At 42.2% G+C, this 15,112-nt stretch overlaps 1 protein-coding gene across 4 annotated transcripts in view; it reads left to right on the forward strand.

The window, feature by feature from the left end:
- Positions 1–844: 844 nt before the first annotated feature.
- The window catches only part of hspa12a (heat shock protein 12A), an 89,887-nt gene continuing 75,619 nt past the window's right edge, over positions 845–15,112 (forward strand). For all 4 annotated transcript variants that reach the window (XM_083923212.1, XM_083923214.1, XM_083923213.1 and 1 more), the window contains exon 1: positions 845–929. In XM_083923212.1, coding sequence (XP_083779338.1) covers positions 887–929 — 43 coding nt within the window. In that variant the 5' untranslated portion in view covers positions 845–886. The remainder of the gene's footprint in view (positions 930–15,112) is intronic.

A 15,112-nucleotide genomic window follows, 5' to 3' on the forward strand; every position in this document is an offset into this window, starting at 1 on the left:
CACACAGGCTGCTCCAGCTCCACTGTCCAAGGGACAGATAAAGGAAATCTTTCCTGGCACATGCATCACACTGTACAATAACAGTTCAACTGTTCACAACAATACAATCAGAAGCACCTTATGTTTTTCTCATAATCTGTCCACGGCTCCTTAGATTATTATATGTTTACATTTGCACTACAATGAGTCCGCTTATTTATACATTTTATTTTTTAGGTATCTTTTATATTGTATTTTTATACTGTTTTGATGTGTCTGTGTAATGCTGCTGTTACACTGCAATTTCCCAGCTTGGGATCATTACAGTATTTCTATTCTATTCTAGTCCCACAAGGGGGAAATTTCCTTTTTACAGCAGCAAAGTGAATAGCACACAAAGGAGAAGCATCAATAAGATCTGTAGCCTATCCAGTTTTTCAATGAGGCTACTCGTCTGTCTATTTATTTAAGTTTGCCATTCAAACCCAGTGGACTTCCTCATGTCTGGCTCCTGGAGGGCACAGCATCCCTACCGGTTGTGTTGAGCAGAGCTGCTGCAGACTGCAGACTGCAGACCGGGCAGCAGCAGGACAGGACAGCCGTGAGAGTGGTGGGAGGGGCGGCAGCAGTCTGGGGTCCAACATCCTCTTTGCGAAGACTCACTGCCCCCACTTACTTCAGAAACCTCCAGACCCCAAACCTTCTCCATGTGCTTTTCAACGACCTCTCCCTAAAACAGGAAGCGGTTCGGCGAAGAGAAACTGAAGGGGACATCGAATTAGCGGCGCGGAGGCTGTCTTTGTTGAAGTTTTTGTCTTATTTGGCCCGGTATTCCCAGGAAAGCAGGAAGATTGCTTGGTGTAGCTGTATCGGTGAGAAGGCTCGGGAGGAGGTGAAACTGCGGGATATGATGACGGAGAAAGAGACGGCGACAGAGAAGATAATCACAGGTAAAGCAGCACGTGCACGCTCCAAACTGGGCTTTATTAGTGTGTTTTTTTAGCAGTGGTTATCTCTGATAGCAATCAGTGTGCGCGCAAACGTATGTCGCATGCGGTGGTCGTCTGGGGGCGCGTTCACGTGCACTCTGGTGAGATTTGGGATGTTAGTGAGAGCTGTTCACACAAAATATTGTAGAATTACGGTGATATTCAAAAAGTCTGTGTGACAGCTCCGCCGCGGTGCGGACAGGCTGTATATGAGCTAGGAAGCACCGCCCCGGCTTTCCAAGGGCAACCGCAGTGTACGGGACCTCGCCTACTGGCCTGAACCGAGTAGCACTCTCCAGGAAAAACATGGCGATATTACAAGTTTATCATCCTGGATTGGGTTTTCCGACTTCGAGGCTGAGCTCAGTGTGTAAGCCTGGTCGCTGGGGCACACATGGGCTCGGTTCGGTTCACCATAACGGTGCAGAGTTAGCTCACATGACCCGTCCCACTGGAGTTGTGACTCAATGCAGCAAAAAAAGTCTGCACCATGTCCTCAGGTAACGCATCCCCATCCCCCGCCCACACTGTGCTGCTGAGCGTGCTGTCTGGCAGAGCAGTGCTCGGAGGTGCGTGTCAGATCGGTGTTTATTATTATTAAGTCCAACATGTTTGTGTCTGATCCGTGGACAGAGGGAAGAAAGGTTTGCCCTACATCACTTCCTACTGCAATAGGTACACGTATGATGCCATAGGTACACATATGATGTCCTGCATGGATGAGAGTTAAATACCAGAATTAGTGTAACTTGAACTTCTAAAGCTAAACATGGTTACATGTGGATTAAAACACTCATGCTGGAAAGATTACCGATACTAGCTCTGTTTTCTGTTTAGAGATGTCACAATAGCAGAAATCCAGTAGTCTGTACCAATACCAGTGAAATTACATGATTCTCGATGTCAGGGATGTCAAAAGATTTTCTAAGATCCCTTTTTACTCAAACATAACCTTCTTTTTTTAGCAAATTTGCTAAATATTCGATGTGACCGTGAGCCATCACAAACATCAGAGTATGACTGGAACACTCGCTGTACTGCCCCCATTAGTTAAGGGAGAGTCACAGCACCAAAACGTATGGCGCCTCGGTGCTTCCGGTCTGTGGTTTTTTATTTTAGAATCGCAAGGTATCGCAAGTATCGAGTCTCGGGACATCCTTAATTCTGTTGTCAGCCACAATACTGTTACATGGATGTTATTAGCACTTGGTTGTGAAGGCAGAGCTTAATACATGGTGTAAGATAAGATATTATCTATTAAGAGAGCTGAAGTAGAACTGAGTGCTCTTTCATATGAAGTGACTATGTGTATCACAGCTGTTATCACTACCACTTATATCATTGATCATATTTACCAGCATAATTATTATCATTATCATATTCTATCACCTTAGCTGTAGTTGTTTCTACTATCTATATAACTCAGGTATATTAACTGCCATAACATATAAGTCATATTCACATTACTATATATATTATTATAGTTGCTGTTACTTTAGTGGTTGTTTGCATCTCTTGGACTGTCTGCCTGTCTCTCTCTTTTTCTTTCTCACCAACTGGTCAAGACAGATGACAGTGACGTCCTCCATAGAGTTAAATTAATACTGTATATAATAGCTATAATAATTATTATTAAAGATAATAAAGTGACTTGTAGCTGCTCATGGGGGAATTGCTGGTTCTCTGTAAATCATAAATAGAATAGAATAGAATAGAATTACTTTAATGATCCCAGACTGGGAAATTATTTTGTAACAGCAATAGTAGTGGGTCAGCAAATAAAAACTTTGTACATAACATACATAGAATCCAATATATACATAGTGTATATATACAGTGCACAGTGTGCTATAAACTATAAACAATAATAATATATACAACAAAATATGCAAAATATACTATAACAATAATAATATATACAACAGAAGAGAGAGCAGAGTTCTCTGTCAGGCAGAGGTGAGAGAGTTATTATATACAGTGATAGATTGTGGCAGGAAAGATTTCCTTGCTACGACAGCGAAGCTGAAGCAGCCTTCTGTAGAAGGTGCTCCGCTGTCTGACCAGTGTGAGTTGGAGAGGGTGGAGAGGATTATCCATGATGGATAACAGTTTTTTCAGTGTCCTCCTCTCCACCACAGCCTCCAGAGTGTCCTGTTTGCAGCCAATCACAGAGCCAGCCTCCCTGATCAGTTTGTTGAGTCTGTTGGTGTCGCTTGCTCTAATGCTGCTTCCCCAACAAACCACAGCAAAGAAAACTACACTGGCCACAACAGACTGATAAAAGATCTCCAATATCTTGCTGCACACGTTGAAGGATCTCAGCTTCCTCAGGAAGTAAAATCTGCTCATCCCCATCTTGTAAACAGCTTCAGTGTTAGATCTCCAGTCCAGTCTGTGGTTGATGGTGACACCCAGGTACTTGTAATCCTCCACCGCCAGAGGTTGGAAAGCCGTCATCCGTCATCCTCTTCTTCCTGAAATCTATCACCATCTCTCTGGTCTTGCTGATGTTCAGCCGCAGGTGATTCTGTCCAGTCCACTTCACAAAGTTGTCTTCCAGTGCCCTGTACTCCTCCTCCTGTCCCTCACTTATACACCCAACAACAGCCGAGTCGTCAGAAAACTTTTGCAGGTGACACAACTCAGTGTTGTACTGAAAGTCAGTGGTGTATAAGGTGAACAGGAAAGGAGACAGTACAGTCCCCTGTGGAGCCTCTGTATCACTAACCACCACATCAGACAGAACACTGCCCACACGGACAAACTGTGGCCTGCCTGTCAGGTAGTCAGTAATCCAGGAGATCATTGTATCATCTACTCCCATCACCTGCAGCTTCTCCCCCAGTAGCAGTGGCTGAATGGTGTTTAAAGCACTAGATAAATCAATTCAATTCAATTAAATTTTATTTATAGTGCCAAATCATAACAGAAGTTATCTCAGGAAACTTTACAGACTAGGTAAAGACCACACTCTATGATAAACAGAGACCCAACAATTCCCCCGTAGAGTACGGTGGCAACGAAAACTTTCCCTATTACAGGCAGGAACGTCAGACAGACCCAGCTCTGTGGAGGACGGCCATCTGTCTCGACCGGTTGGGGAGGAAGAAAAGGAGAGAGAAAGAGAGAAAAGACGGATAGATGGACAGAGAAAGAATAAGACAGACACAAAGACAGAGACAGACACACTTACAGTAACTATAATAATATCTATAGTAATGTGAATATGACTTATATGTTATGGCAGTTAATACAGCAGAATAGTACAAACAAGCACAGCTAAGGTTATAGATTATAATAGTAGCAGGAAGCGTCATGCAGGACCACGGCAGCAGGCACCACCATGATCAGCAGAGACCTGCGAGACGACAAAGCACAAACAAATCCGGGGAAGAAACTGAATTAGTAACATGCATTGATGAGACATTAATGATACAAACAGAGAGGAGAGAAGCTCAGAGTATCTGGAAAAGTATTATCCCCCGGCAGACTAGGCCTCTAGCAGCATAATTAAGCAGAACAAAATCAGCTTAAAAATAACAACATTGCTAAGGGCTCGTAAGCCCTAGCTGTAAGATTTATCAAAAAGGAAAGTTTTAAGTTTACTCTTAAATAAGGGGACAGTGTCTGTATTCCGAATAACACTTGGGAGTTGGTTCCACAGGAGAGGAGCTTGGTAGCTGAAGGCTCTGCCTCCCATTCTACTTTTGGAGACTCTAGGAGCGACAAGTAGCCCAGCATTCTCAGAGCGCAGTGATCTTGTCGGGTAATACGGTACTATGAGCTCTTTAAGATACGATGGAGCCTAACCAATAAGAGCTTTGTAAGTAAGGAGAAGGATTTTAAATTCTATTCTAGATTTTACAAAGAATGTGATTCTCACAGTACCTCCTCCACCATCCAGGTGCGAATGGGCTCGTTGCAGCTAGTAGATGACAGCGTCATCGACTCTCAAGTGGGGCTGGTAAGCAAATTGCAGAGGGTCTAGCAGGGCTCTCACCTACGGCTCAGGTTGTAGAGGTGTTGTAGGACAGGAGACAGCTGGCTGGCACGTATCTTCAGGATCCTGAGGCTGATACCGTCAGGGCCTGCAGCCTTATGCTCGTGGAGTCTCTCCAGCTGTCTCCTAACCTGGCCTGCAGTCACAGTCATGCGAGGGAGGCTGCTGGTGTCATCAGTGGAGGACGAGGAGGTGGAGGAGGAGGTGAAGGTGGAGGAGGAGGAGGCAGAGGAGGAGGAGGAGGTGAGGTGCTGCACAGGAGAGCTCACAGCAGGGGAGTGAGGGGGGAGGGGTTGAAGCATTTGGGGCAGTGAGGGTGTGTGGGGGTCTGGAGGTGTCATGGAGACAGAAGGCTGTGAGCTGAACCTATTGAAGAATCTGTTCAGCTCGTTTGCCCTCTCCAGGCTGCCTGATGACTGTCTGCCGCTCACCTTACACCCAGTGATCTGCTTCCTACCAGTCCACACATCCCTCACATTGTTCTGCTGGAGTTTGGCCTCCAGCTTCCTCCTGTAGATGTCTTTACAGGTCCTCAGCATATCCCTGAGTTCATGCTGCACTCTCCTCACTTCTTCCCTGTCTCCAGACCTGAATGCCCTCTTCTTCTTGTTAAGAAGGGCTTTCAGGTCATTGGTGATCCAAGGCTTATTACTAGGGAAGCGGCTCACAGTCCGGGTTGGCATGGTGGTGTATTCACAGAACCTCGTGTATTCTGTGATGCAGTCGGTCATGCTGTCCAGATCCTCTCCATGTGGCTCAACAAGTGCATCCCAGTCTGTCGACTCAAAGCAGTCCTGTAGTGCGTCAGCAGCCTCCTGAGTACACCTCCTCATGCTCCTAGTGTGGACAGGCTGCCGCTGAACAAGGGGAATATACTTAGGGGTCAGCAGAACCAGGTTGTGGTCAGATCTTCCAAGAGGGGGAGGGCTGTGGGACTGTATGCATCCTTAGCATTTGCATACAACAGATGGTGGGGCAGTCAACATACTGGTGAAATGTTGGAATCCCCAGTGATGACAATAAATGCATTAGGATGCAGCGTCTGTATCTGGGCAACAGCGGAGTGGATGACGTCACAGGCCAGAGCTGCATCAGCTGAAGGAGGAACGTACACACCGATAAGGATGGCAGACGTGAATTCCCAGGGCAAATAATAAGGCCTCATCCTCACAAGTCATAGAGTGTGGTCTTGACTTACTCTATATGTAAAGTGTCTTGAGATAACTTTTGTTATGATTTGGCACTATAAATAAAATTAAAGATAATTGAATTGTACTGAATTTGAATTGAAATTAATTGAAAGTTCAATTCAATTCAATTCAATTTTATTTATAGTGTCGAATCATAACAAAAGTTATCTTAGGACACTTTACAGAGTAGGTAAAGACCACACTCAATGACTTATTTATGATTTACATAGAAACCAACAATTCCTCTGTAGAGTACGGTGGCAACGAAAACCTTCCCTATAACAGGCAGGAACGTCAGACAGACCCAGCTCTGTGGAGGACGGCCATCTGTCTCGACCGGTTGGGGAGGAAGAAAAGGAGAGAGAAAGAGAGAAAAGACACACAGATGGACAGAGAGAGACAGACAGACAGACACACTTCCAGAGATGCAAGCAAAGCCTAACAGTAAATATAATATTTATAGTAATGTGAATATAACGTTTATGTTAGGACAGTTAATACAACAGAATAGTAAAAACAAGCACAGCTAAGGTGACAGAATATGAAAATGATAATAAATTTATGGTAGCAAACATGATCAATGATGATTATTTGCAATAGCAGCTACGATACAGCTACACATTTTATAGTTTATTAAACTAGTGATAATATATATTTAGTAACAGTGATAATAGCAGCAGGAAGCGTCATGTAGGACCACGGCAGCAGGCACCACCACGATCAGCAGAGACCTGCGAGACTACAAAGCACAAACAGCTCCGGGGAAGAAGCTGAATTAGTAACATGCATTGATGAGACATGAATGATACAGACAGAGAGGAAAGAAGCTCAGAGTATCAGGAAAAGTATTATCCCCCGGCACACTAGGCCTATAGCAGCATAATTAAGCAGAATAAAGTCTCATCGTAAGCCCTAGCTGTAAGCTTTATCAAAAAGGATAGTTTTAAGTTTACTTTTAAATAAGGGGACAGTGTCTGCCTCCCGAATAACATTTGGGAGTTTGTTCCACAGGAGAGGAGCTTGGTAGCTGAAGGCTCTGCCTCCACTTCTACTTTTGGAGACTCTAGGAACGACGAGTAGCCCTGCATTCTCAGAGCGCAGAGATCTAGTTGGGTGATGTGGTACTATGAGCTCTTTAAGATACGACGGAGCCTGACCAATAAGAGCTTTGTACGTAAGGAGAAGGATTTTAAATTCTATTCTAGATTTTACAGCCAGTGCAGAGAAGCTAATACAGGAGAAATATGTTCTCTTCTATTTGTTTTAGTTAGTACACGAGCTGCAGCATTTTGGACCAACTGGAGACTCTTAACAGACTGATTGGAGCAGCCTGAAAATAAGGAGTTGCAATAGTCTGGCCTAGAAGTAAAAAATGCATGGACAAGTTTCTCTGCATCTTTCTGAGACACAATGTTCCTAATTTTTGCAATGTTACGCAGGTGAAAATATGCAGTCCTTGTTGTTAGTTTTTTTGTGAGAATCGAAGGACATATCCTGATCTAAAATAACACCCAGATTCCTTACTGTGGTGCTGGAGGACAACACAACATCATCCAGAGTAACAATAGCTATTGAGTTTCGGAAGCCTTTGGGGCCAAGTACAATAACTTCAGTTTTGTCTGAGTTTAACATCAGGAAATTGCAGGTCATCCAGCTTTTTATTTCCTTAATGCACATTTGAAGTTTATCTAACTGATGGGTTTCTTCTGGTTTGATCGACAAATATAATTGTGTATCATCAGCATAACAATGAAAATTTATGGAGTGCTTCCTTATAATATTTCCTAAGGGAAGCATATATAAGGTGAAAAGAATCGGTCCAAGGACAGAACCCTGTGGGACTCTGTGACTAACTTTAGTGGGCATGGAGGATTTGTCATTAACATGTACAAACTGAGATCTATCTGATAAATATGACTTAAACCAGCTCAGTGCGGTTCCTTTAATGCCAATTAGATGCTCCAGTCTCTGTAGCAGGATGTGATGGTCAATAGTGTCGAAGTCAGCACTAAGATCTAGTAAGACAAGTACAGAGACAAGTCCTTTGTCTGAAGCTATTAGAAGGTCGTTAGTAATTTTCACCAGTGCTGTCTCAGTGCTATGATTTGCTCTAAATCCTGACTGGAAATCCTCAAATAACTCATTATTATGTAAAAAGTCACACAACTGAATGGCAACTAATTTCTCGAGGATCTTAGAGAGAAAAGGAAGGTTAGATATAGGTCTATAGTTGGCTAGTACCTCAGGATCAAGACTGGGCTTTTTAAGAAGAGGTTTAATTACAGCTACTTTAAAAGACTGTGGTACATAACCTGCTGATAAATACATGTTAATCATATCTAATACAGGAGTGCTAATTAAAGGTAACACTTCTTTAAGTAACCTAGTTGGAATAGAGTCTAGGAGACAAGTAGAAGGTTTTGATGCTGAAATAGTAGAGGTTAATTTGTTAAGGTCGACTGTAGAAAAGCATTCCAAGAATATATCAGGTCGTACAGTTTGTAAGGTTCCTGGGTTTGATGAAAAAATAGTGCAAAGCGAGTTGATTTTGTCTCTAATAGTTATAATTTTGTCATTAAAGAAGGTCATGAAGTCGTTACTACTGAGGGTTATAGGAATACATGGCTCAATAGAGCTGTGGCTTTCTGTCAGCCTGGCTACAGTGCTGAAAAGAAATCTAGGATTGTTCTTATTCTCCTCTATTAAAGATGAGTAATATGCTGCTCTGGCATTACGGAGGTCCTTCCTGTAGGTTTTAAGAGATTCCTCCAGTTTAGTGCCATTTACTTTCCAACTTTCGCGATATTTGTTTTAATTCACGGGTTTGTGAGTTATACCACGGAGCTAACTTCCTCTGTTTTATTATCTTCTTTTTTAAAGGAGCAACAGAGTCGAGTGTTGTTCTTAGAGAGCCTGCAACACTTTCAACAATGTGATGAATTTCAGAGAAACTAACGTTAGTGCAGGAGTCTTAAATATTAGGATGAGGCATTAAAGTAAATGCAGATGGAATCGCTTCCTTAAATTTAGTTATAGCACTATCAGATAAACATCTAGTGTAGACACTTTTGCCCAGAGGTGAGTAGTCCTGTAATATGAATTCAAAAGTTATTAAAAAATGGTCTGATAAAATAGGATTCTGTGGAAAGACTATTAAGTCATCAATTTCCACACCATAAACCAAAACAAGGTCGAGGGTGTGATTAAAACAGTGAGTAGGTTTATGTATACTCTGACTAAAACCAATCGAATCTAATAGAGAGATAAACGCGACACTGAGACTATTATTATCGCTGTCCACATGAATATTAAAATCACCTACAATGATTACTTTGTCAGATTTAAGGACTAAATTTGACAGAAACTCTGAGAATTCAGACAGAAATTCAGAGTACGGACCAGGAGCACGGTACACTATAACAAATATAATTGGCTTCACAGTTTTCCAGGTTGAATGTGAAAGACTAAGAACAAGACTTTCAAATGAATTATAATTTAGTTTAGGTTTAGGGTTTATTAATAGGCCTGAATCATAAATAGCTGCAAGCTTTCCTCCTCGACCACTGCCTCGAGGAATATGAGTATTAATATGACTGGGAGGAGTGGATTCATTTAGGCTAACATATTCTTCGGGACACAGCCAGGTTTCGGTCAGACAGAGTAAATCAATATGGTTATCTGATATCAGATCGTTTACTAATACAGCTTTAGATGACAGAGATCTAATCGAAAGTAAGAACAACTGAGTATCAACTGAGTATTTTCTGTTGGTCTACTTTTTGGTTAAAGAGAACTGAGTTTGGTTTGCGGACTATATGTGAAAACACCCAGAATAGATTCATCAAATGTTATTGTCATAGTTTTATGACAGAGCATAATTGGTTTTGCTGTTGCAGTGTTTCCCCTACCATTATATACCATTATATTAGGAGAGCGCCCACCCCGTTAGAGAGGAATATTCCCAGTAACGGAGTGCGTAGGCCACGTCTGCGTAGGCCACGTCTGCGAGGCGCACAAGCGCACCGGCTTGTCTTCCCGTCTTGTGCCGTTTCACTGCATGAGCAAGGGTGAGCGCACCTTTGACCAAAATGTCCAGGATTTCCACAGATGGGATGAGAAAATTGGGAAATAAAAAGAAAGTGAGAAAGAGCTTCGAGTCTTATCAAAAAACACTAAACTGACTATCAAAACAAGAAAAACCGATGCGCAGCAAAACACAGAGGCAGACATAGACGGCACCATCTTGTAGTATGCTTATATAATGCTGGATATAAGAAATAACTCATATATTCATGCATTTGTTTATTTGTGTTTTATTTCAGAAACTGTACATGCACTGAAGAGCTTATCCTCTGTACTGCTTGTATTTAATCTGGGAGTAAAAGACTTAAATCAACTGATGTTTCACTGACCAGGGCCCTCTGACTGGAGCCCTGTAGGAGCCACAATCACATCTCACTGACCAGTTTCACGGGCCCAACAGCGCCAGATCACAACAGAAGTAATTTAAGGAGGATAAAAGATATCTATAAAGGATACCTTTCTTATAGAACAGGTCTATATCTAGTCCCTAAACAAACTAAATCTCTTAGGGCGCACTCACACTGTTCATCCGTACCGTGCCCAAGCACGTTTCACGGGTAAAGTCTAGTTCGTTTGACCAGTGTGAGTGCAACTGTACGGTTGCCATCCACGGTCCGTTTGGGAGAGGTGGCTTTTGTAAAGCACGTTTGCACATGAACGAGCACTAGCGTGCGCACGTGTACAAGCACAAGCACGAGGCCTCCAGCAGTTCTGACGTAATTTTATGTGAGCCTGTCCGGACATAGAGAAAAGAATGACGGACCATGCGCGGACATTTAAAACAATGGCGGCTAAAGGTTCACGTAGGTGTGATGCAGATTTGGTCGGATGAAAATATTGAAAAACAGTTGGACAAGACGCACAAAAACTCTGAGGTCTATGGAAAGATTTGTAAACAAAGCAATGCATCGCGATGACGTCAATCAATGTGTGTAACGTGTTACGGCGTGATGACGTATAGGCAGCAAGAAGCATTTGCCGAGGCCCAGGTAGTGTGAGTACAAACGGGCCTGGGCCGCGGGGGGAGAGGGAGGGGGGGGGGGGTACCCTTAAGCATGGGGCACGGTACAGATGGACAGTTTGAGTGCGCCCTCATTTACATGACGGCGTGTCCATTCTGTCGCTATATGGTCGCACGTTTACAATTCTCCTCTGCTCTCTGTATCGTGCATGGCGGAAATACCCCCCCAAGCCTTAAACCTAGGGGAAACACTGTGTTGTGTTCCTAATGATACACATTCAAACAGACTGCGGAGCGATGATTTGTATTCACCATCCCAGTCCTGTAGCTGTGTATGTCTCTTCCTTCACTGTTCTTATCGATTTTGTAAAGAAAATTACTGGTCTTATTGTTGTGGGAGACTTAATGATAATGATAAAAATAATAACAACAACAATAAAAATAATGATAATACATAATATTTGTATTGCATTTTTCAAGATACTGAAATACGCTTCACACTTGAACCCTTTCTGCAGTGGTCTCTTGATAGAAATGATGCTGAATGACATGTTGCGGGCCATACATTTCAATGTCATGTTAAATTGAGTCATTCTTACATGTAATGTCAAGGACAGGTGCTAAGTGCTGGTTGCCATAGTAATACATCTTCCACATCTTTCTTTTTATGTTCCTAATGAAACTGTAAGAAAAGTAAGAAACATTTATAGAGATATAACATTAAAGGTGTTCATTTTATGATCATCCATGAGTGGGAGGTCAGTTTAGTCACAAGTCTTTCTCAAATTAAAGGTTTTCTGATCTTTCTGGGGACTGCAGTATAGAGCAGTACAGAGAGTAAACGCTGAACATAGACATCAATTCGAACACCACTCATCTAATTACCTACACCATGAAGAGCATTTCATAATGGGGTAATGACTGGTTTATCAAGTGTTTTATTGCATGTACTCAGGCATATAAAAAATGAATCCACACACACCCAAATACAGCACTGCTGAAACCCCAGACTGTTACAACTATGGATATTTTTATTCAAAATCAAGGAAGAATGCTGGAGTATGTCAAAATCAGGGCGAACAGGAACCCCTCACTCCATTAGGGAACAAAGGCAGGATGTGAAGGAGGTGACAGGATGACTCAAATGGTCCCGTTTTTGGTCTGGACCACAGCAATGTGAGACCGGCTCGGTGCAAGAGTCGTCAATTAGTCTGTCACTGAGTGATAAATTTACACCATTGGTCGAAGTGAATAATGTCTACAGTTGAGTTGAAACTCCCCCATTGGTCATTCCTCTCTCAAAATTGATCAGCACAATAGTCATTTGGTAGTGTCTATGTCAGCTGATACCCTTCCTCAATTTACAGTCGCTGTTGCTGTCATCACCGTTTTAACAGACTTGATCAGTTGGTTATTTCCAGGTTGCCATTGTTTTTCACGGAGCAAGCACAGTCATTTTGTTGAACTGATTGGTTGTAGCTCACGTTTTGTTGCACTGATTGGTTGTAGCTCACGTTTTGTTGCACTGATTGGTTGTAGGTCTATCCCAATGCATCCAGAAGCACTTTGCTCTGCACTGTTGATAACGCCCCATGGCAATCAAAAATGAACAGAGAAGGCCCAGACTATTAAACATTTGCGATTCATCTGGTGATGCCAGGCTACTTCATGTTACCACTAACACCAAACATCAGTGCATTAAAATGTGTGTTACTTTAGTTAGCAGTGACAAGATGAAGTATGTACCAGGAAGGCAGGTTTAAGAAATAGATTAACGAGGTTGGAGGTTCATAGAGGTTTAAGAATTTTACAGCTCTGGAAAGTTACCATGACAATTAGGGCTGTGTGATATGACGATATGTATTGTATGATGATCGAAAACGTTCATCATTTCATATTTTGCTCTATGATTTATCTTGTGGTGTCATAAATCATGCACTTTACAGGCTGAGGGGTGTCTGAAGATGAAGTGAGCCGAAGTTGCTCCCTGGGTTATTAGGTAGGCATAGACTGTTTTTCTCCCTTCATTAAATCGCCAGAAAACAACTGTAACACACACACACACACACACACACACACACACACACAAAGCAGTCTACACACACCAGACGTACGACACAGGCATACCACACGTAGATATAAACTAAACACATTTATGTGATAACAACAATACTCTAATAAGATTCCCATATCAGAAATCACATCACTCAGTAACCAGCTGCGTGACCGCAACACTGGACTCAAGCACCCAAAGCTCTCCTGTGTCAGGTGCTCCCTATCAGAATGGGAGGGTTTATAATTTCCACACATTCACAGTCCAATTAAAAATAACAAATATTCAAAGAATGTATTGGGAAAACGTATTTTGCAGTTAGCCTTCATTAATAGCCTACATTAAGGACGCACTCACACTGTCCATCCGTACCGTGCCCAAGCACGTTTCACGGCTAAAGTCTAGTTCGTTTGACCAGTGTGAGCTCAGTGTCTTCGTCTTCTGGCTGAAGGAGACTGATTCTGAACAGGTGCCGCACTGGTGTGATGCAAGAGACGCTCACATAAGCCTCCCCAGATAGGGCATCGGTGAAATCTTGAAGTGGCTTAATGGCTTTATTCACTGTTTCTAAAACCTCAATGTCTTGCCACATTAGCACCAGGTGTCTTTTTTTTGTCTGACCCAAGGACATGTGCTATTGCCTTCTCCTGTTCCAGGACACGGCCAATCATTTTTTGCCTGGATCCCTATCTTGTAGGGGACTCAGTGATGAGCTGGTGAGTGGGTAGGCCGAGCTCAGCCTGTACTGCAGCCATCTCCCTTCTTTTTTTCCAACTGAATGAAAAAGAACTTACAACCTGCTTTACACACTCCTATGGCCCTGCATAAGAATAGATAAACAAGAAACTAACAATCAGTACAGTGTGACTAAGACTCATCAATTATGACTAAGTAGCCAAAGAAATATGGCTTGCTTTATTAATTTAGGAAAATCAGTTACTTTTTTTTGATACACAATTCAATTAACTAAATACATACAATTATGCACTGCCATTAACTTGTAGGCTACGCTACTTTGTGTCCAAAGCACTGTAGATTGAGCCAGTCATTCAGTCTCAGAGCCTTGATCATATTTGTGCTGCTGTCCGTCGTCATTGGGGACTTGTCGGTCTTCTTTAGGTTTCCAGGACATTAGTGCATCATTTAAGCCCTGTAAAGAAAATATTGAATTTTAAAATAGTGTTGAAATCTTGTTGTGTTTCGTTCTTGTGGACTCAATATCGTCACACCCCTTATTCTGAAGGTATGGTATATCAGTGTTTCCCCTACCATTAAATTAAGGGGACGCTCTGTGTATGTTGTTCTACTTAAGTGTATGCACTGGGTAAAGTCTGTACATTGTGTTGCTGTAAGACACGTTTGAGTAATTGGTCTGATCCCAAACTAGTTGCACTAAGTGATAAGCTAACTGGCTAGCTCCTGTAGCTGCCTTGTTTTCCTTTAAATATTCAGGTAACGTGGTTCAGTGTGATTTTATAACATTATAACAGGGGGCAATATTACCTTTTATACTGATGTAGAGAAGATGCAGATTTAAGTAAAACTTCTTAAACGCGCATATAATGCTGGTATGTGGATGTCCAGTATTTCCACAGATGGGATGAGAAAATTGGGAAATAAAGAGAAAGTGAGAAAGAGCTTCGAGTCTTATCAAAAAACACTAAACTGACTATCAAAACAAGAAAAACCGCTGCGCAGCAAAACACAGAGGCAGCCATAGACGGCGCCATCTTGTAGTATGCTTATATAATGCTGGATATAAGAAATAACTCATATATTCATGCATTTGTTTATTTGTGTTTTATTTCAGAAACTGTACGTGCACTGACGAGCTTATCCTCTGTACTGCTTGTATTT

The sequence above is a fragment of the Echiichthys vipera genome, assembly GCF_963691815.1.
Source record: "Echiichthys vipera genome assembly, chromosome: 11".
Classification (NCBI taxonomy): Eukaryota; Metazoa; Chordata; class Actinopteri; order Perciformes; family Trachinidae; genus Echiichthys; species Echiichthys vipera.